Raw genomic sequence first — 20,690 nt, 5'->3', positions numbered from 1 at the left:
AGGGCAAAAAATGTCTATGGCAGCTAATTTAGCAATGGCATTCCAGATGCAAGAGTTCATTTTAGCAACACCAGAAGTAACCCACTAAAGCTGATGTTACCACTTGGAAGACATTTGTGCAAACTCACCCACAGTACCATGGATCTTAATGTTCCTTGGAAAATAATTCTGAAGTCATTTGTGGAGTAATCAGTACAAGTCTTATAATTAATGCAACAGTATTGTTACTTGATTTTTAGTTCTGAACCAAGGGTTTTTTGTAAGGTAAGGAGGTGGGGATAAATATTGGTTTTCCAGGAGACTATAAATTAGGAATCATTGGTACGGAGGCAATTTTTTTATTCAGAGGTCATGTAAACTTTATGTAAGCTTTACATTTAGAGCATCATATTGACCTATACCTAGGACTGAAAATGCTCCCTTCTAGAGGTCAAAGACAATGCCCATCCCCAAGTTTTCCTTTGGAGATGCAGACAGTACTAATTATATATTCTGGTTTATAATTTGTATAGTGCCAAACGTATGCTAAGTGCTTTATAGACATATGAAGACAAGATCCCCACCATGAAAAGCTGCCAATCTAGACAATGTACAAATATGGCCAAGGGCAATGTACAAATATGGCCAAGAATAAGATGCGACGACAGGTAAGTGAACTGTATAGCATGTCATATTAATTCTATTACAGTTTTATTGCAGGGAAAGATGAAAGATAATATGCCATTTAGAATTCTTCTGCATGGAGGTCTAGGGCTTGAAAGCTATCTGCAACTAGCCACTCCTTTAGCTGAAACTTCTTGATCATGACTAGAGGGAACATATTTACTCACTATATCATACAAAATATATTTTATTTACAATTTGTCACACATTGATGTAAAGAAAAGTCAACATAATGATTTTAAAGTTGACAGTCTTTATTTACAACCTTGTTGTCAAAAGGTGTAGGGAAAGTTTAAAACATTTTAAACAGAGGCCACCATAGCTGACGCCTTATCAACTCACGAATCCACATCTTTAGCATCCAGCTGAAGAAGTAAAGCATATCAATACCTACTGGAGCATGAACATCTTAATCTGTATCAGCTCCATTTAGAGTACATTGCTCAAATATTTTAGGCCGTTTCTAAATCAACTCAAAATTACTTATTAACAAATGCAGTTCTGGTGAAAAGGATGTTCATTTTGACTGTGTACTACACCTGGTAGTAATAAATCCACTTAACTCATTTATGCTTCCTACTTTTAGTTCAAAATTACATCTCATTTTCTGCGATGACAGCTCTCAATTCAATTATTAACTAATCTGAATATTTTACTATGAGATGTAGTCAAGAGTGGAGTAAAGGAAACTGAAGGAAAGTACTTCTGTTTTTTGATGTGCCCTCCAGAATCAGCTGGGGAAACCACAAACATCCTGTTTAAGAATTCTAGATGAAAAAATGATGTAGTCAGTTTTCACTTTGTAAGGTAGACTTCAATTTTCTTATTGCATTTGTTTGTTCATTCTTCTAAATCAAGAGTGTTTAATTCTTCTTCTAGTTCATCCAAGTCCTCTCCAGTAAAAAGATTTTCATCAACAGGAACTGCATCTATTACTCCATTTTCCTGTTCTCCTTCTGCCTCGTTTTCTTCTGAATCACTTTGCTCCCCATTCTCTATTCCACCTCCTGAAGCTTCACTTAATTTGTTATCTGAAAATAAAAACAATTCTTACGTCTATTAATGTTACAAAATTCTTACAGTCAATCTATCAACACCAACTAGGGTCCATGCTTGAAGAATACACACCCATGTTTTGATGCAAAAATGCTGCCATACAGCTATTCTACTACGACTTACATATGCGGCACCTACTAATGCAATTCATCCCACTGAACTCAATAGGACTACTTGTGTGCTTGCAGGACTGGGTTTTTAACAGTTGCAAGTGAACAAAGGTGTGCATAAATGCAAAAGATTTTTTTACAACTCCTGTCCTCACCAGCTGGTTCATACTATTAAGTTATTACTAGGGCTGTCGATTAATCGCAGTTAACTCACGCAATTAACTCAAAAAAATTAATCATGATTAATCGCAGTTTTAAATCGCACTGTTAACAGAAATACCAATTGAAAATAAATATTTTGGATGTTTTTCTATATTTTCATATATATTGTATTCTGTGTTGTAATTGAATCAAAGTGTACATTTTTATTACAAATATTTGCACTGTAAAAATGATAAACAAAAGAAATAGTATTTTTCCATTCACCTCATGCAAGTACTGTAGTGCAACCCCTTTGTCATGAAAGTGCAACTTATAAATATAGATATTTTGTTACATAATTACACTCCATAAAAAAACAATGTAAAACTTCAGAGCCTACAAGTCCACTCAGTCCTACTTTTTGTTCAGCCAATCGCTAAGACAAACAAGTTTGTTTACATTTACAGGGGATAATGCTGCCCTCTTCTTATTGACAATGTCACCAGAAAGCGATAACAGGCGTTCTCATGGCACTGTTGTAGCTGGCATCGCAAGGTATTTACGTGCCAGGAATGCTAAACATTCATATGCCCCTTCATGCTTCAGCCACCATTCCAGAGGACATACTTCCATGCTGATGACGCTCAGTAAAAAAATAATGCATTAATTAAATTTGTGACTGAACTCCTTGGGGGACAATTTTATGTCCCCTGCTCTTTTTTACCTGCATTCTGCCATATATTTCATGATATAACAGTCTCAGATGATGACCCAGCACATGCTGTTCATTTTAAGAACACTGTCATTGCAGATTTGACAAAATGCAAAGAAGGTACCAATGTAAGATTTCTGAAGATAGCTACAGCACTCAACCCAAGGTTTAAGAATCTGAAGTGCCCTCCAAAATCTAAGAGGGACAAGGTGTGGAGAACGTTTTCAGAAGTCTTAAAAGAGCAACACTCCAATGCAGAAACTACAGAACCTTGAACCACCAAAAACGAAAATCAATCTTCTGCTGGTGGCATCTGACTCAGATAATGAAAATGAACATGCATCGGTCCACATTGCTTTGGACTGTTATTGAGCAGAACCTGTCGTCAGCATGGACGCATGTCCCTTGGAATGGTGGTTGAAGCATGAAGGGACATATGAAACTTTAGTGCATCTGGCACGTAAATATCTTGCGACAGCAGCTACAACAGTGCCATGAGAATGCCTATTCTCACTTTCAGGTGACATTGTAAACAGGAAGCGGGCAGCATTATCTCCTGGAAATGTAAACAGACTTGTTTGTCTGAGCAATTGGCTGAACAAGAAGTAGGACTGGATGGACTTGCCGGCTCTAAAATTTTACATTGTTCTATTTTTGAGTGCAGGTTTTTGTACATAATTCTACGTTTGTAAGTTCAACTTTCATGAAAAAGAAACTGCACTACAGTACTTGTATTAGGTGAATTGAAAAATACTATTCCTTGTTTTTTTACAGTGCAAATACTTGTAATCAAAAATAAAGTGAGCACTGTACACTTTGTGTTCTGTGTTGTAACTGAAATCAATATATTTGAAAATGTAGAAAACATCAAAAAAGTATTTAAATAAATGGTATTGTATTATTAACAGCACTATTAATCACAATTAATTTTTTTAATCACTTGACAGCCCTTGTTATTACTATTATTCAATGCTGTATTTAAAGTCCAGAAAGGTCAATCAGGATCAGACTTTTATTTGGTAGCTGCTGTACAAATACATAGTAAGATGAAGTACTTGCCGTAAAAAGTTAGCTAACAAGTTTAAGGTAAACTTACAGATTTTGGAGTCATCATTCATTCACTTATTTACTAAAATAGGAAAGTGTAAAGAAAGGTGTTTCCTTTCCCAGTTTCAAGACATTAACTTTTAAGTCACTTAAAACTTAAACAAATACTGTAGTAGAAATGACTGTAAATATTAACTAGAGGTCAAAACACAGGGCATTTATTTAATTAAAAACAAACAAACAAAAAAACCTGCCTACAGCAATTCCTTTCCCCTATACTAGAAAATATAGTTCTTCTGTATTTTCAGAACACAATATGTAAGCAGCATTAAGATACTATGGCAATAAGCATTATACAAATCTATCGAACATTTCTTCAGAGCCTCTCTCTTTGTGGGTATTGGAAAACCTTTAACATTACTTCAATGTAATGTATCTGTTAACTTAGTTATGTGTAAACAGTGAACTTACCATCTTTTTCCATTGAAGTGTATGTGCTGAATCGCTCAAGACTAGCCACAGTAATACCAGTCTCATCTACATCCTTTGGGACATACAGGTTCAAGTCTACATCATTTATCCTCACAAGATCTTCAACCTGAAAAACAAAGTTATTTTCTTTGCATTAATCATTACTTTCCTGCAACTGATTTGTTAATTTTACATTTGACATCAACTTTTCTTTCTGAAGGTTTTATTTTGTTCAGTCTAAGTAACAGCAAACTAAAAAGGGCGCCTACTATTTAAGTACTAGCCAAGCATCTCAAATTTAATAATTATTACTTTTATTATGGAAGCCTATCAAAACCAAAAAGTTAGTCTCTAAATTTTAAATGGTTAAAAGCAATATGAGGTAGTTAAAGAGAGTTAATATTTGCTTCTTTACCTCATCTTCACTTGATCCTTGAATATAATTAGTGTCGTCTGCTTCTTCATCATCGGCATCAACCAACTCCGGCCGGAACTCAAATACTTCACGTCCGCTGATCTATCCATGGAGAAGCAAGACAGACATATTCAAACAACACTAAATGTTATCTGTACTGCAATTTAGAGAATAAAAGAAAATACACACGGCTTAATTTCAGGCCAGCTACCTCATTATAAAGTGTATTTCACTCTTTCCTCTTACAAGTAGTAGTATTTGAGTGGAGAACATACCACCAGTGCTTTGCCAGCTTTAAAATCTGCTTTCCTCCGTTCCATATCTTGTTCAGCCTTGTCAATTTTTTCTTGTCTTTTTCTTTTCTTCCATGCAAGAAAAGACTCTAGGGTGATTTTGGTAATGTTTGGTCCTAAGGCAGCACGCTGTGCAATAAAGGCATTAGATTTAATCAATCTTTGTGAACACAATTATCTACAATACAATAGGGCAAGTTTTTCTTCACAAATTAAGAAACTGTCTCTTAAAATCATTCCCTCTTAAGATTTTTCTGTACATTAGAAATACTTAGTGAGATTTTTCTTTTGACTTTCTTACTAATAATAAACATGCATTCATGCAGTCAAATTTGAGATTGTTTGACTCAAAGAAAAGTTTCAATAGGCTACATCCAAACCTATTCTACTACTATAGGTAACCTGGCAATATTTAAGAAATGATGGTTATGTGCAACCTTAAAATATCAACGGAATGAACTAAAGGTGTCACTTTCAACGGCAACACTTGTCCTGGCTTTAGAAGAGATATTATTAAAAAATTCCCAAGTTCCTTTTAAATAGTAAGCACAAACACCACTACATTTTTCTTCTGGTTTCAATCTTTTCAATTCCCTGATTTTGTCTACCAGCTTAAGGCAAAAAAAACTACACACACAGAAACCCAGTCTTCAATAGTGCCTACTATTCTCAGAAGCTGCATTTCAGTATTACAAGTCAAAATTCTGACCTAAAACATTGCTGCCCTCTAGAGGTAAATATTCAGTTAAACTTTACTTTGTATTCTTATCTGGTGAATAAACTGGAGAAATTAACAGTTTCAAAAGAAAGACTTGATTATTTTCAAAGAATCACTGAGTATATTTCACTCTAACGCCCAAGTGGATACAAACATCAGTGAGTACCATTTTTTTTTTTTTTTTTACTCTGTTACTAGAAGAGAATTTTGAACATGTGCCTCTTTTCAGAATACTTTGTTAAAAATAATTAAACCATGTAATATTCAGGCTTGAATGACTGAGTTAGCTATTACCTTACCTCTCTTTCTATTAGATCTTCTAAAGAAACTTCATCTTCCTTTTCCTCCTTCTTTTTGTCTTTTTTTAGTACAAAGCCAGGAGGGAGAGCATGACGGTACATACAGTTGTCTCCTCCACCAGGACAAACCCAAAACCAGCCATATTTGTTGTTTTCGATAGCATCAAGAAAATACTTGCAGACCTGTATTAAACAACAGTGGTTATTACCCCTGAATCCTACCTTCTCCTCCCCAGCTACCTACACTGGTAAAGTTAGTTTGTCACATTAACTCAGGAACAGTATTACAACAATGGTCAGTAAATCACAGCTAGTTATATTACATTTCTGAGCTACCATTCAAACAGAAGTCCCAAGAAGAAATATTTTTGAATGTATTTGGACTAAAGAACAATGGACAAATGTCAAAAGAGTACAACTGATTAATGTATTTAAATAAAAAACTACATTTAAGGTTTTCAGCAGCTTTTTCTGTTAAGGTTTCTCAAATTTGGGGGAACATATGGCTTAAAGGACTAGTGATTGATTGTCTAGTGGTATAAATCCAGTGTCTCTGTGTGAAGCGAGTTGGTCAGGTCTTCTAGATTTTAATTTAATTTAAAAAGAGGCCATGGTTTTGTATGTTTTTGGCAGTTTCACACTGATACAACAAGAATGTAATGAGAATGGAGACTATACTCTACGACCCTTTCAACCTTGGAGGTTCTCCGTTCCAGGTCAAGTTTTGAAGCACACTAAAGGGACAGCATGCATTCTTGCTGCAGTCGTACACCCATCTCTACACAGAACACTTCAGTTGCCAGAGCCGTGAATCTGGCAACTTTAACAAGAATGTATTAATTTTACTATAGATCCCAAGCTGTTCTTTCACATTTCACTTCCAACTGTGTCATGAATTATATTTAGTTATTGTGAAATAACATAGCATGAATACAACCACCATTTTCTTGTATTTTTAGTTTGTATGGATAACAATGTGGAATTAAAAGAGTGAAAAACACAAAGGTATAAAATATTAAAGATTTAAACTGATGCTAGTTAAGGCAAGATAAAATTAAGGTCCCAATTTAAAATATCCCATAGTTTTGGAGCCCTAAATACTAGAAAATCCCTTCTAGTGATTTTTTTTAGACTTAGCATTACAGAAAAGATTAAACTGTATGCACTGATGTAGGGCACTCATGGTTAGAATATTTCTTTATTCCCATCTATTAATCTATTAGCATCTTAGGTTCACAATCAAAAAGGTAAGATGTGCAAGAGAATCAATCACATAAGTAATCCTATTGGCATATCTAACTATGAACACTTAAATCTTGAAAGTGGGTAGTCAAATTACGTCCAGTAATGTACCAGGATTACTCTTCATACTGTTTATGAAATCATTTCTATCTTAGAAAAAGATGCTTCTCATACCCAAATATGCACATAAAAGTATATATTTATAATTATAAAAGAGCCTTGCTTATTTCAGAACTATGTCAAGATGATAGAATAATGCAAGTCAACCTTTATCCTCAAAAAGCCTTTATAATATTCAAATAAAGATTTCAAGATATTCTAGTAGAAAAATCCAGTACCTTTCCAAATTTAATTCTCTCTAATGATAGCTAATAACTACTGCAACTCAATTAAAGAAAAGGACATACTATTTGAGTTTTGGGTTTTTTCTTTTCCGCCTCACCATGCTTCTTGTTCACCACCTCTTCCAGCTTTTTCTCATCCCAATTATCCATTGTATCTAGATATAAATAGTAAAAAAGTTGGTTTCACTTACATCTCAAATTATAACTAAAATACCAAACCTCACAATCAAACTGCTTTGGATTCTGCAGTTTAACTGCAGTAAAGGAAAAGCAATACTGTCAAGTTTAGGTTCTTAATTATGATTTTAATAAAGAGGATCTTCAAAGCCTCACATGCTTTTATTTATTTGTAAAAAGTACTTTAAAACTTCTTCGAGAGCATTTAAAAGAATTTACACCTCTACCTCCACATAAACTCATGTTTCCAAAAAAAGGAAACATGGAACAGTAGGTGGGATGGTGCCCAGGAAGGAGGTAGGGGGAAGACAGCTCAAACATACACATGAGGAGGAGAAGAGAGGCTGACAGATATAAGTCAAGGTAGGAAGTTCTTTATCATCTTTGGTGATACACAAGAAGCAGCCATTAAAGAAAAGAGGCTGTGAAGGGTTGGAACACTAACAAGAGCAATGAAACCATATGTGTGGTCCTGGTACACCACTTCAGTGTGTCAAAAGGTTAAAACATTACCCAGCAGGAATGGCATACAACACTGTGTTAGTGCATGACAACCATAAAAGAAAATTGACCTGTCTTAGTGTAGCTCTCTAACCCATGCTGAGCAAAAGTGCAAAGCCAAACAACACTCTATTTTTGACTGATCAGTGCTGATGGGAAATGAAGCCACAGACAGAAGCTTCCCAAGCAACCTGAATTTAAAATACTGTTCAAACACATTAGGCTACTACTAATAGCATATGTGCAAAAAACATAAGTTGCAGTTCATTTGCTTTTTCTAAAGCCTGGGTATTTTAGAAGCAATTGGAAACTAAAAGGAGCCAATTCTATATGACTTGCCACCTCTATATTGTAAATATTCCACACCACCAGAGTTTAAGGACTGCTGCCCTGTAGTGCATTGTCTTTATTATACTAATCCATCAAAATAGGGACTAGAAAAAATTCTCTTGCAGGTAAGAAGTTGAGTGATTTTTCTTTTTTAAGTCAGCTCAAGATTATTTGTATTAGCAACCACCTAGAAGTCCCAGCCATAGGCCACGACCTGATTGTGCTACGCATTGTATAAACAGAACAAGAAGACTATTCCTGGTCCAAAGAGCTTATGAACTTATTATTAGAACTTTGGCACCTGAAAAGTATGTTGGCAGTTATTTTCCAGAAGGAACATACCTTTTTCAAGATCTTCATCTCTTGCATCAATGTAAACACTGCGTTTTTCACACTTTCTCTCCAAAGACAAATCATGAGAAAACTTGCACTTATCTCCTTTAGTGCACTGTCCTTGCTTGAAGAAAGCACAAACTACTGATTTGGGATCTGCACCTGTGTCATATGAAATTTAGTATTTTAGTACGGTTTCCAGGCAAAACACTAAGTCACATTTAAAATGATTTACCACATTTTTTTCAAAAAGCATTAAACGCAACATTTCAGTTTTTAAACACCAAACAGTAGAGCATAGAAATTCAAAGTTAATTTAAAAAAAACCTGGAAGCTATTCACAATACAATTACCATCACTAACTTCTCTCAGTCTGCTTCAATACCACTACCACGCTGCTGTCTTTCATGTATGTATGCTTCCGTACCTACTTTGTTGTTAGGTTTGTTTTAAATGTCCAGATTTAAAGGCATTTTGATATTTAAGAAAATCTGGCATCAATGTGTGGCTTAAGTAATGCATGTGACCTACTCTCAGCTTATTACAATAGGTACTAATTCAAGAATCAAATTCACTTTAAAACTATCAGCTGGGTTAATCAAGTTTCTTGTACTTAATTCCAATATTGATTCATAAGCCATGATATTTTCAGTGGCAACCAGCTAGCTCCAGAGCAACATAGTTAATGGAAATATCAAACATTTACACAGGCACTGAACCACTGCTATGGGATGTATTACTATAGCAATGAAACTATTAGGATTTAGTCTTAATGAGGCAGTGATGTTTATGGTTAGGGTGGGGTACTGAATGTCAGGCGCAAAAAAAAAAAGTTTGATTTGGCCAATGATCTGATACCTAAGGGCTAGTCTACATTATACAGGCTCTGCTGATAGTTACATTGGCACATTACATTATAGCTCTACTGGCAGATTCCCCTAGTCCAGGTGCAGTATATGCCAACAGAAGAAGTTCTTCCTGGTGGTATATTACCACCAGCTCCCCAAACAAAGTTAGCTATGCAAACAGAAGCACTCTTGTTGGCGTAGCTGTATGTACACTGGGGTTTTGGCTGGCATAGCTAGGTCAGATAAAGGGTGTGGTTTTTCTCACACCCATGACCAACATAGCTATGCTCAGAAAACTTTGTAGTATAGATCTAGCCTAAGACACAACAACCATGACTGTTTTCCCACTCTGTAAAATGGGGATAATGCTAATTTAAAGTGTTCCTTACTTACATAAATAAAATAATCAAATTGTTATACTTTTACAAAGAAATAGACACCACTGAACACTAAAGGGCAGCACACAGAAAATGAAAACTATATGCAAGGCCCCTGGAGCACGGAGTCTACAACTGGCATGGAGCCTGTAAAACCAGTTCACTGCAGCCTCTGGCACAGGGACAATTTCAGAGAAGGACAGTGTTAGAGTGAGTGTACTACACTCTAGCAATCTCCAGGGCAGAGAATTGGGGAACCGCAACTGGTTCTAACAGCCCTCCACCCCCAACTCTACTGTACCCAGTAAAAACTGGATGCAGCACAGAATCTGCTCCTTCAGCCTGCCAATGTTAATGAAGAAATCTCCATTGAAATCAGAGCAGATTTCCGTACTCAGATCAATGACATTATGACCTCACAGTGGTTAGCATTAAAAGATCACATAATATAACCCTTCATATCCATTTTAGTTTTATTTGTTAACAGAATGGAATTTTTAAAATAAAAAAGTTAGAACTGCTTGCTTATAGATAGGAAAACTGACATTTTAAATACTTTTTTTAATGTGAACTATATAAAATACTAACAGAATTAGCTACAAACTAAAATGTTACATTACTCTTAGTTTACCTTTACTAATTTTCTGGGCAGCAACTACAGGTTTGAAGAGTTCATTTAGTTCCTGTAATTCTTTCTTCTTATCATCCTTCTTTAATTTCTTGTCACCTTCAGCCTGAGCAGCCTATAATAATCCCAGATTTGAAGTGATTGGTAAAGGATATTTAGAACCGTGAAATTATTCACAATCTGTGCACTACAGCTTCGAAGATAACATAGCATGCAATATTAATTATATGTCATATAGAACGACAGTCACGGATTTAGGAGGTGTCAGCATTATTCTTTTCCTAATATTTCCTTGTATTAATGGCCAGAGTGCAATATCTAGCAAATGTTAGGAAGAGCTAAAATACATTTCAAACCAAAAGAGGAAAGAAATTAACAGCTAACACTTTAAGATAAGATATACTAAGGGCTAAGATATACTAATATGATTGAAGGACCCTTTTCTATTTTTGTTCCACATTTATGGAATAGGAAATCAGGAAATAAGTGTCATTGCTGGCACAGGACAGCCATCTTCTAGCAGGACTCTAGCAAACATAAACTGTCACAGTAGAGGAATAACTGAATTAAAGACCCAGCGCCAACACTCAGCCCAGTTACTCTTGCCCAAAATCCAAAGAGGTAGAGACTCTACTATTAAAACCCTAAAATGTATGTTTTCGTCTTTCCTTTTATGTGTATCCACAGCAGCCAGCCAGGAAGTCTGGCTTTGAAAGTGGTCTTATTCATCTACATCACCTAGCCAACAGTTTATTTTATTGTGTGCAGTTCTTCAGCATTACAGTGTTCTGTTAATAACTGATGGTGTACATGGCAGGAAACCTTAGTTTCATTTGAACTGTGTGTGAGGAAGAGACAATGTATAAAGTAGAAAGGGAAAACTATTTCTATGACTACAAGGGAGACATTGTGAACCTGCCTTCCCCTTCTAGTAGTTTAAAAATCAAGCCTCATCATCATTTGTCACTGTTACTTAAGCTGGTAGGAAAAAAGACCTATACCCCAATACCTGGACCGGTGCAGAAGAACGAAGACATGGGAAAATAGCATGTACAATTAATTAGTTTTAATATGCCTGATTCTCCTCCCAAAGTTGTTAATGGGACTTTATACCTAATGGCCCAGTCAGAATTGAAGTCATTGGTAAACAGTCATTTGAAAGAGTCCTTCTCTCTTTTTCAATATATTGTCATTCAGGCTCTGCAGTCTGGATACTTCCAGGCAGGGGCCTAATTTGATGCAATGCAGAATTAAAAGCAGACTCCCCTCTTCCCTAAATGATGCACAAGATTTCTAACTTTCAAAATAGTTATAAAGGTAAATTGATCCTGGGCTAACAGTCAACCTAAAAAAGATGCTAAAGTATCTTTACAATTTTGATTTCTAATGACATTCAATCTAGAAAAGCCTATTTCAATCCTACTTTGCATCTGATGGATGAAATGGCACCTCCACACTTGTCAACTATAATAAAAACCAATATGTTTAGTGATTTACTCTTTGAAATTACACACACTTATTAGAGTACCTTTGTTACACCTCGAGGGTTAGAGCTGAAGTTGTTTCTTAGCTCGACAGCACTTCCATTTGTACCTCAAGACATGCCTGTCTTGAGGGTTATTCACAGAGGTATGGCCTTGGGAGGTACAGCACTGTATTAGGATTAGATGTTGAAAGTTCTCTTTCTGGACTTCTAGGTTTCCTGGCTGTCTGGGGAGAAAAGTTTCAACATCTAATCCTAATACAATGATGTACCTCGCAAGTCCGTAAGACATACAAGGATATACCTTGCCCAGTTTCCATTTTTTGTTGAGAGGAATTCTTCTCTTTTGCGCACAGCATTGTCAAAAAGCAGCAACTGAGCGAAATCATCAGAAGTCTGGTCAGTTTTACAACTGCTATTCAGTGGTGGGCAGCTGTGAAACTGAGACGAACCAAAAAAGAATTTCACAGGGCTCTACAGATGATCCTAGCTAGCGACCTATGCCTCATGCTGCAGAGAAAGACAAAAAACTCAAGGTGTCTGACAATCTGACCTGCGGAAAATTCCTTTCTGACCCCACGTATGGCAATCAGCTAGACCCTAGTCTTGTGAGTAAGACCCACCCAGACACCTGAGAAAAGAATTCTCAGTACCATCACATAGCAGCCTACCTTCCCATGCCGTGTCCCATGTCCGGCAGTGGCCTAAAACCACAGAAATCTCTGGCTGGAAGAGACCTCTATAGGTCAGGACCCTTCCCCTGAGGCAGGACCATACCTAGCAGGTGTTTGTCCAACCTGTTCTTAAAAACCTTCCATTACCTCCCTTGGAAGCCTATTCCAGTGCTTAACGATCCTTACAGTTAGAAAGTTTTTCCTAATATCTAACCTAAATCTCCCCTGCTAGAGATTAAGCCCACTATTTCTTGTCCTACCTTCAGCGGACACGGAGAACAATTGATCAATATCCTCTTTATAACAACCCTTAACTTACTTGAAGTCTTATCCGGTCTTTTTTTTCTCAAGACTAAATGTACCCAGGTTTTTGGTTTGTTTTTTTTAAACTCTTCCTCATAGGTCAGTTTTTTAAAACCTATCATCATTTTTATTGCTCTCCTCTGAAATCTCCAGTTTGTCTACATTTCTCAAAGAGTGACGCCCCCAACTGGACACACAACGCCACCTGAAGCCTCATCTGCAGCGAGTAGAGTGGGACAGTTACATTCTGTGCCTTACTTACAACACCCCTATTATTACATCCCAGAATGATATTAGCCTTCTTCACAATTGCACCACATTGTTGCCTCATATTCAATTTGTGATCGACTATTACTGCCACACATTTGCTACTTAACCTCCACTCCCTAGCCAGTATTACTGCCTAGCCACCTCTGATGTTTTAGCCCTTAGAATGGAATGGAGCAAAAAGACTGCCTTCCTGATCCGTATAGGTGAAAAAGAACCACTTTGTTTCACTCTTGTTTATAATTAGGTGGTAGTTATTTACCTTCAGGTTTTCACACACTAGTGCAATAATACAATGTTTGGATTAAAAGCATTTCATAGGAATGTTTGCTAATCCTGTTACCACTGAAAAGCTTTTTAAATATGGAAACATCTTCACTAGTTGACAGGTTTTATTAAAAATGTACATTAAAAAAATTATAGATTTGGAACTATGTTATCCTTTAACTAGATAAACATTAACTTAACAATAATGACAAAGAGCATTAGTGTCTGACAATTAAATGGCTATTATTTTTAAAAAAAATTTAAACCAACTGAATAAATTAAAATTGTGCAAGCCAAAATACATTAGGGAAGTAATAAATCTTATCTCAACAACATCTCATTACAAGTCTATGAGAGACATTATGATTGATAAGAGATAATTACAAATTCAGTGCTTACCTGTCTTGGATTTTGTTGACCAAATTTAACTTGATGAGTCACAGCCTTGATAAACTTCTGCTGTTTTGCTCCTTTCTTATTCTTTAGACCAAATGTTTTGTCCTAAATTAGAAGAGATTTGTATAAGTTATGCTTCAGCTACTGGACAGTTCTATGAAAAGTTCAATTTAAGTTACAACAAAAATGTACTGTTCCTTTCAACTTATCAATACCATTCCCACCCTTGATTTCCCCAAAGCTACTTTGATCTGAGGAACAGAATGGGCAATATTTAGTCTTGCATTGGGCAAAGATTGAAGGTCTTATATCAAATTAAACACTAGCTCTTAAATTAAAATAGATTTTTTTCAGTTTAAACAAGCCATGTTATTTCTCAAAGGTAGCATACAGCATTCTGAAATTACAGTTAATTCTTTGTTAGTCAAGAAAGAGCAAGAAGAGTATTGAAAGATTTAATTAAAACAAATTAAAAAACCCTATGGCTGTAACTTCCAGTTCAGTAAGTGTTATTTAGTTTTTGAATGATGTAATCTGGTCTAACATCAATAATGAGGTAAAAGTCTATATTTAAATATAGAAGGCCTGCATGGAGACAGAATTAAAAGAATAAAAAAAACCATGATAAAATAAAAGATACCTCAACAAGGATTTGGTAAATTAAATAATCTATCCCAACAGGCAGTTATGATTGACTGAACCAATAACATGATGCAGCAGTAGTAAAATGAAGAGAATACAAGCTTACATTCTATCTGTTAAGCTCAGTTTACCATCCGAGTTGCGTGTCATTTTGAGACTCAGCTCCAAAACAACTCGTAATCCTTTATTTTCCCTTTGGAGATTTCTGTACTAACTGAAGTCAATTTTACAGATCTGTAAAACCTATAGGGCTTTTCATTTAAAAAGAGGTTAGCTTGCATTACTCACAACTTTAACTTTGACTTGTGGAACAATATTATTCCCAAGTAAAGTTCAACGGGTAACACAAAATAAAGAAAGACATTGTCTATTCCAGTGGTTCTCAACTCACGGGCCACTTACGGCCCAATCAGCACACGGCTGCGGCCCATGTGACATCCTCAGGGCCATACATGTTTATTATATAGTTATATTTATATATATAGTGTGTGTGTGTGGAGGCAGCCCACAGAACACATAGAAAGCTGCATATATGGCCCACAATGTTCACAAGATTGAGGAACACTGGTCTATTCTATTGAGAATGATAGAACAGAAAATAGACTAGAGGAGTACTTCAAACACAATACTTTCTGGGACCACCAGTTTCAAGTTTTGGGCCGCAGAAAAAGGCTTCCCAGTTAAATGCACTAAGCTATGGGAAAGACAGAAACTGCGGATATGACCTTAAAATGGACGTAGAGGTTCTGCTTATTTTTTTTGGTGAAAGCCATTCCATGGCATTTTTGTAAGAGCAACAGTTGCCCTAGGGTGTCCAACCAAAAGCGTCTCCCCGTTACTGCTGCTTTCTGTTATGGCAAGGTGTGCTTGTCACTTGCCTCCCCCAGAGGTGCTGAACCAAAGAGTCCTCCAAATTAAATCAATGTCTTCAAATTATCTGAATATTTGTGCCCCAAAATTTTGTAGGACAGCAAAATATCCATGTAATCCTTTCTTGTCCTGCATTCTTTTAACAGTTTTCCTTTCCATTGCTGTAGTTCCTCTCCCCACCCATCTTCCTCATGTGCCAATGTAAGACACCATTAAAGTAGTATTTTACAAAGTTTCACACTATAACAGCGTCTGTTGAAGAAAAGGCACCTGCTTTCTGTGTGTTCAATCCAAAAAGTTGCTGAGTATCCCCCATTCCATGGAAAAAAGTGTCTGCTCACACTCCTTTGCAGCAATTTTTCTCCCTACATTTTCAGTTTGTTTATGGAGGGAAGAGCTTCTATCTCAGTTCCATTCAAATTTTATATAAAACCTGACAACTCCCTTTACACTCCTATCTGCAGCAGTGTATTTTTCTGTGACAGCAACGTCTATTTAAAGCCTATCTTTGGCTTTGATTTAATTCTATTTATTAGAAGCAGAAAAATATTTTATTGCTAGTCACTGAAATAAAAAAAAAAGTCACCCAATGATAACATCTTGGTTAACACAATTTGGGAAATGTTAATAAAGAAAAACACCTATCAAAATAACCAAAATTTAAGTAAATTAGAAATTGGTTACTTTTTATTGAAACCACTAAAAAATAGTTCCAGCACTCAAGCTCACAAAGTTTTACATACTAATTAACCATCAATAATAATAATGGATTGGTGAGTTTTTGGTGTATATTTCTAATAATTTGTTGCTTTGCAATGAATGTATAGCTTTTAAATACAACAAACATAAGGCCTGGTCTACACTATAAAGTTAGGTCGACGTAAAGCAGCTTATGTTGACCTAACTCTGTAAGCGTCTACACTAAAATGTCACTCCCACTGATGTAAGTTGCCCACCATGTTGACGTAGGCCATGTCTACACTAGCACTTATGTTGGCAAAACTTTTATCATTCAGGGTGTAAAAAAAACAAACACAGCCCTCAGCATCGTGTGCACAGTGCTATGTCAGTGGGAGACGCTCTCCTGCAAACATAAAACCAGCTCAACGAGCGGTGGTAGCTATTATGTTCTCTCCTGTTGGCATAATGCGACTACCCAAGCGCTCTTGCAGCGGTACAGCTGTGCCACTGTAAGCTTGTAAGTGTAGACACTGCGTTACTTACATCATCTGTTGGCTGTCAGCCCCACAAGGGCCTGACAGCTAGGACCTCCCAGTGGTGGGGCTCCAGCTGTCAGCCCTGCAGTGAGGGGCTCCAGTTGTCAGTGCCCCTCAATGCCCCAGAGAATTAAGTCAGTGGAAGCGCTCCTGGTGAGGACCCACACAGCTGACAGAAGGAACACAGTATGGATGTCGACTTAATTTTGTAGTATAGACATGCCCTAACTTACGAAAAAAGACTGATTCACATGTGGCATTATTGCCTCATTTTATATAATGAATGTCCCTTAAATACACCATTACTTTACATGTACTATCATGTTTGTGATCTCATTTGAAATGTCAAAGATAACTTATCTGTTTTTTCAACTACAAAATAAGAGTCTTTGTGGACTAGAACTCTCCTATAACAGAGTTCAGCCAGAACATTACTAATTCAGCAACCAGCACTCCAAGATAATCATTACAATCTAAAGCAGTTTAAGGAGTGTAATAAAAAAAGAACAATTGCGTGAGGGTAGTTTGTAGCATTGTATTTAAAAGGAAAATTGTTAAGGTAGGTAGATCCCAAATCTAACATACCCGACCCATCTCCAGTCAGTTTGCTTAGATATTTAATTCTCTACTTATACTCTTTCCTCTCCCCCAAAAAGTCATATTTTCAGCATTTCAGAAGATATTCACTCACAAGGAAGCCCAATGACAAATGAACCTGTAAAATGTTACAAGTTTTATTAAATAAAATTATAAACACTGAAATTTCTTAACAGTCAAGAATAGCTTTATGAATGACAAACATTGCTAGAGGACGAAGAGAGCACAAAATGTTACTACCTAATAATCTTTAATTTATTCAGCCTAGATTTGCGAAATAAGTATTTACCTCCTGGCTATTACATCAATTGACATTATGCCCTGCCACAAGAGACGATAGGCCAAGTTTTGCATTGAGATCCACGTACAGAGTGATTTGATTTGACTGGCATTGCAGACATACATCTGAAAGAGCTGAGCCCTGAAAGCTTTCTAACACTTATGCTCTAATGTGTCAGAATAAAAACTTTGACCAACCCATCTTCAGGCTGAAAATAACCGACCCTGGTCTATTTACGGGATCCAATGAAAAGAGCAGTTAAAGGGCCACGGACAAGCAAGGACGCGTTAGCAGATGTGGCTGGTGCCTTGGAAGAGGAAGGGCGGCAGAGTCCCCTCAGAGACGCCTCCATAGCCGGTGGCAGCATCTTCTACACTTTTGTTTTTAAGCTTGTTGATTTAAAAACATTTTCATTAAGTTGTTTCAACCGAAGTGGCCGCCCAGTAGCCATTTCTCCGGGGGGAGGAGAGGAAAGACCGAGACCAGCTCCGTTTCTACGGCAAGCTAAGGTTGATGGTCTAAGGCTCCCCCAGACGGCGAGGGGTCAGAAAGGGCCCGGGAAGGGCGAGGGGAAGGACAAGCAGGTGGCGGGGAAGAAGAGAGGGGGAAGGAGGAGGGTGATGGGGCCGGATCGGGGCCGAGGAACAGGGACGGGGACTACGGGGTGCGGTGGGCAGCAGGGGCCGGCGGAATACGGAGGCGACGCGGAGACACACCGGAGGCGTGACGTGGGAGAGACGGTTATGGACTCCCTGTTCCCCCACCCTAAGCTACGGCTCCGTCTCCCCATCCCATCGCGCCTGTGAGGCGGCTCCGAGGGCCTGGCCACCCCGGCTCCTGCCACCGCCGCCTCCCGGGCCCCCCTCCTCACCTCGATGATCTTCTCCTTCTTTTTCTGGTCCGCCTTCTTATTGGGCCCCGCCGCAGGTGCCTGTTTCTTGGGGGGCATCTCGGGAAGGGGGGGCAAGCCCCTGTCCGCGCTCGCTCGGGTCCTCTCAGCGCCGCGGCCGGAAAGCGCGCGGGGACCGACGGGCCGTAGCGCAAAGCCAAGCAATGAAAAAGCAAAGGAAGGATTCCGTTTACGACAGGCCGTCAACGACCGCTGCCCCGAGGCGCTCTGCGGAAGCGGTTGCGCGCGCAATCTGAGGTGGGGAAGAGCGTACAAAGATACATCCCACAAGCGAAAAATCCCAACGATGCCGGAATCACGTGACTGGGGTGAGGCGAGGTTGCCCTGGCCGGCTCCCTCCCCCGCTGCTGAGGGAACGGTCAGGGGTCACGCGGGGCGGGACTGAGCCTCGCGCTCTCAGCCGCGGTCCCGTGGCGGAAGGAGCAGGTTCCCTGCGCCCCGCCCTTCCCAGCCAGTGCAGCCGGCGTTGGGCCGCGAGCCGCTCGGGGCTTCCCCGTTCCGCCGGCGCTCCTCGGCCGATCCCTTACTGCGGGTCGGGGACATGCCTGCGCCGCCCTCCCTTGCGGCCTCGTGCTGACTGCCCCGGGAGCTGGCGTCTTGCGCGGGCGCTGGTGTGGAGCTGCCGCCAGCCCAAACCGGCCTGGCCTGGGAGCCCAGGTGTGTGACCTGTAACACGGCGGGGCAGGACTCCGGCCCACGGTGCTATTCCGGCGACGTATGACCCCCTCCCCGCGCCTTCCCCCTCAGTCAGTAATATGCGTTTTCCCTACTCAGCTGCCTAAATGTACAGTGATTTACAGCAAATTCAGCTATCCGGTGAAGTACCTAACGCCTCTCCCCGAAGCCAGCCCTGCTGGTGCTTTTGGAAGAAGTGCATATTAAGGAGAGAGGTGGACAGAGGGTCCCATTTGTGAGGGGATGTAGGGAAAAGAGGATGGAGACCTGACTGGGGGGCTGGGAGACAAAGCAGCAGTGAGGCATGTGGCCTGGATTGGCTGGGGAATGAAGGGTGATAATAGATTTAAGCGTGGCAGTTTTGCAACAGAAAAGCTTCAAAACAGACTCCAAAGAGAAACTGCTGAGCTTGAATTAATATGCAAACTAGATACCATTAACTTGGGTTTGAACAGAGACTGGGAGTGGCTGGGTCATTACACATATTGAATCTATTTCCCTGTGTTAAGTATCCTCCCACCGTCTTGTCAACTGTGTAAATGGGCCATGTTGATTATCACTAAAGTTTTTTTTTCTCCTTCTGATAATAGCTCATCTTAAATAATTAGCCTCTTACAGTTTGTATGGCAATTTCCCCCTTTCCTGTATGTGTGTATATATATATCTTCTTACTGTATGTTCCATTCTGTGCATCGGATTAAGTGGGCTGCAGCCCACGAAAGCTTATGCTCAAATAAATTTGTTAGTCTCTAAGGTGCCACAAGTACTCCTGTTCTTTTTGCAGATACAGACGAACACGGCTCTACTCTAAAACAGACCTAGGTAGTTCTGAATGTGGGCAAAGAGCTTAAATTTGATATAGAGGGGCATGGGAGCCCAGCCAGGGATTTGGAGTGGGGCTGTACATGATCAGGCTAAAGCAAATGCTTTTTCTTTTTCTGGTACTATTTTGGATCGTTTCAAGGGGCATGGGCAAAATTGTGGGAGGCTAAAGAGAAAAATGTAGCAATCAAAGTGGGAAGTAGAATAATAGAACTGGACCTCGAGAGGTCATCTAGTCCAGTCTCCAGCACTCGTGGCAGGACTAAGTATTATGAGACCATTCCTGATAGGCGTTTGTCTAACCTGCTCTTAAAAATACCAGTGATGGAAATTACACAACCTGCCTAGGCAATTTATTCTAGTGCTTAACAAAATAGTCAGCATCTGGGCAAAAGGTTTTGTAGTGGAAATAAAGAGCTTCAGTGGAGTTACATGAGGGGTGAATATGGCCCATTTACTTGCATTTTAACTAACTTGATTCTGTAATAATGATTGTATGTATATATAAGTTGTTTTGGTCCTTTTAACAATTACTTCCATTAATTTACCATGAAAGGGACAACCAGGGCCAAAGGGGGAGAG

General features: G+C 38.7%; 1 protein-coding gene across 1 annotated transcript; it reads right to left on the bottom strand.

Moving 5' to 3' along the window:
• Positions 1-1,000: 1,000 nt before the first annotated feature.
• On the bottom strand, positions 1,001-18,840 carry ZC3H15 (zinc finger CCCH-type containing 15). Its single transcript, XM_074967736.1, has 10 exons — positions 18,573-18,840; positions 14,099-14,200; positions 10,709-10,820; positions 8,862-9,014; positions 7,575-7,666; positions 5,926-6,108; positions 4,891-5,037; positions 4,616-4,717; positions 4,201-4,327; positions 1,001-1,694 (listed from the first exon to the last, which is right to left on the bottom strand). The coding sequence occupies exons 1-10, from the start codon at positions 18,648-18,650 to the stop codon at positions 1,504-1,506; spliced, it is 1,287 nt and encodes a 428-aa protein (XP_074823837.1). The 5' UTR covers positions 18,651-18,840; the 3' UTR covers positions 1,001-1,503.
• Positions 18,841-20,690: the final 1,850 nt, after the last annotated feature.

Source organism: Natator depressus, chromosome 11, assembly GCF_965152275.1.
Source record: "Natator depressus isolate rNatDep1 chromosome 11, rNatDep2.hap1, whole genome shotgun sequence".
Classification (NCBI taxonomy): Eukaryota; Metazoa; Chordata; order Testudines; family Cheloniidae; genus Natator; species Natator depressus.
Note: the sequence above shows the minus strand (reverse complement) of the source record. Positions and strands in the feature narration are given on the sequence as shown.

What these genes read in the sequence shown, in the direction of transcription:
- ZC3H15 (XM_074967736.1), bottom strand. Translation starts at nt 18,650, where the DNA reads ATGCCCCCCAAGAAACAGGCACCTGCGGCGGGGCCCAATAAGAAGGCG. An exon ending in AAAAACCCAAAACTCAAATA is followed by an intron (nt 6,109 to 7,574) that starts GTATGTCCTTTT and finishes TGTTTAATACAG; the next exon opens with GTCTGCAAGTATTTTCTTGA. An exon ending in AAGCTGGCAAAGCACTGGTG is followed by an intron (nt 4,718 to 4,890) that starts GTATGTTCTCCA and finishes CTCCATGGATAG; the next exon opens with ATCAGCGGACGTGAAGTATT.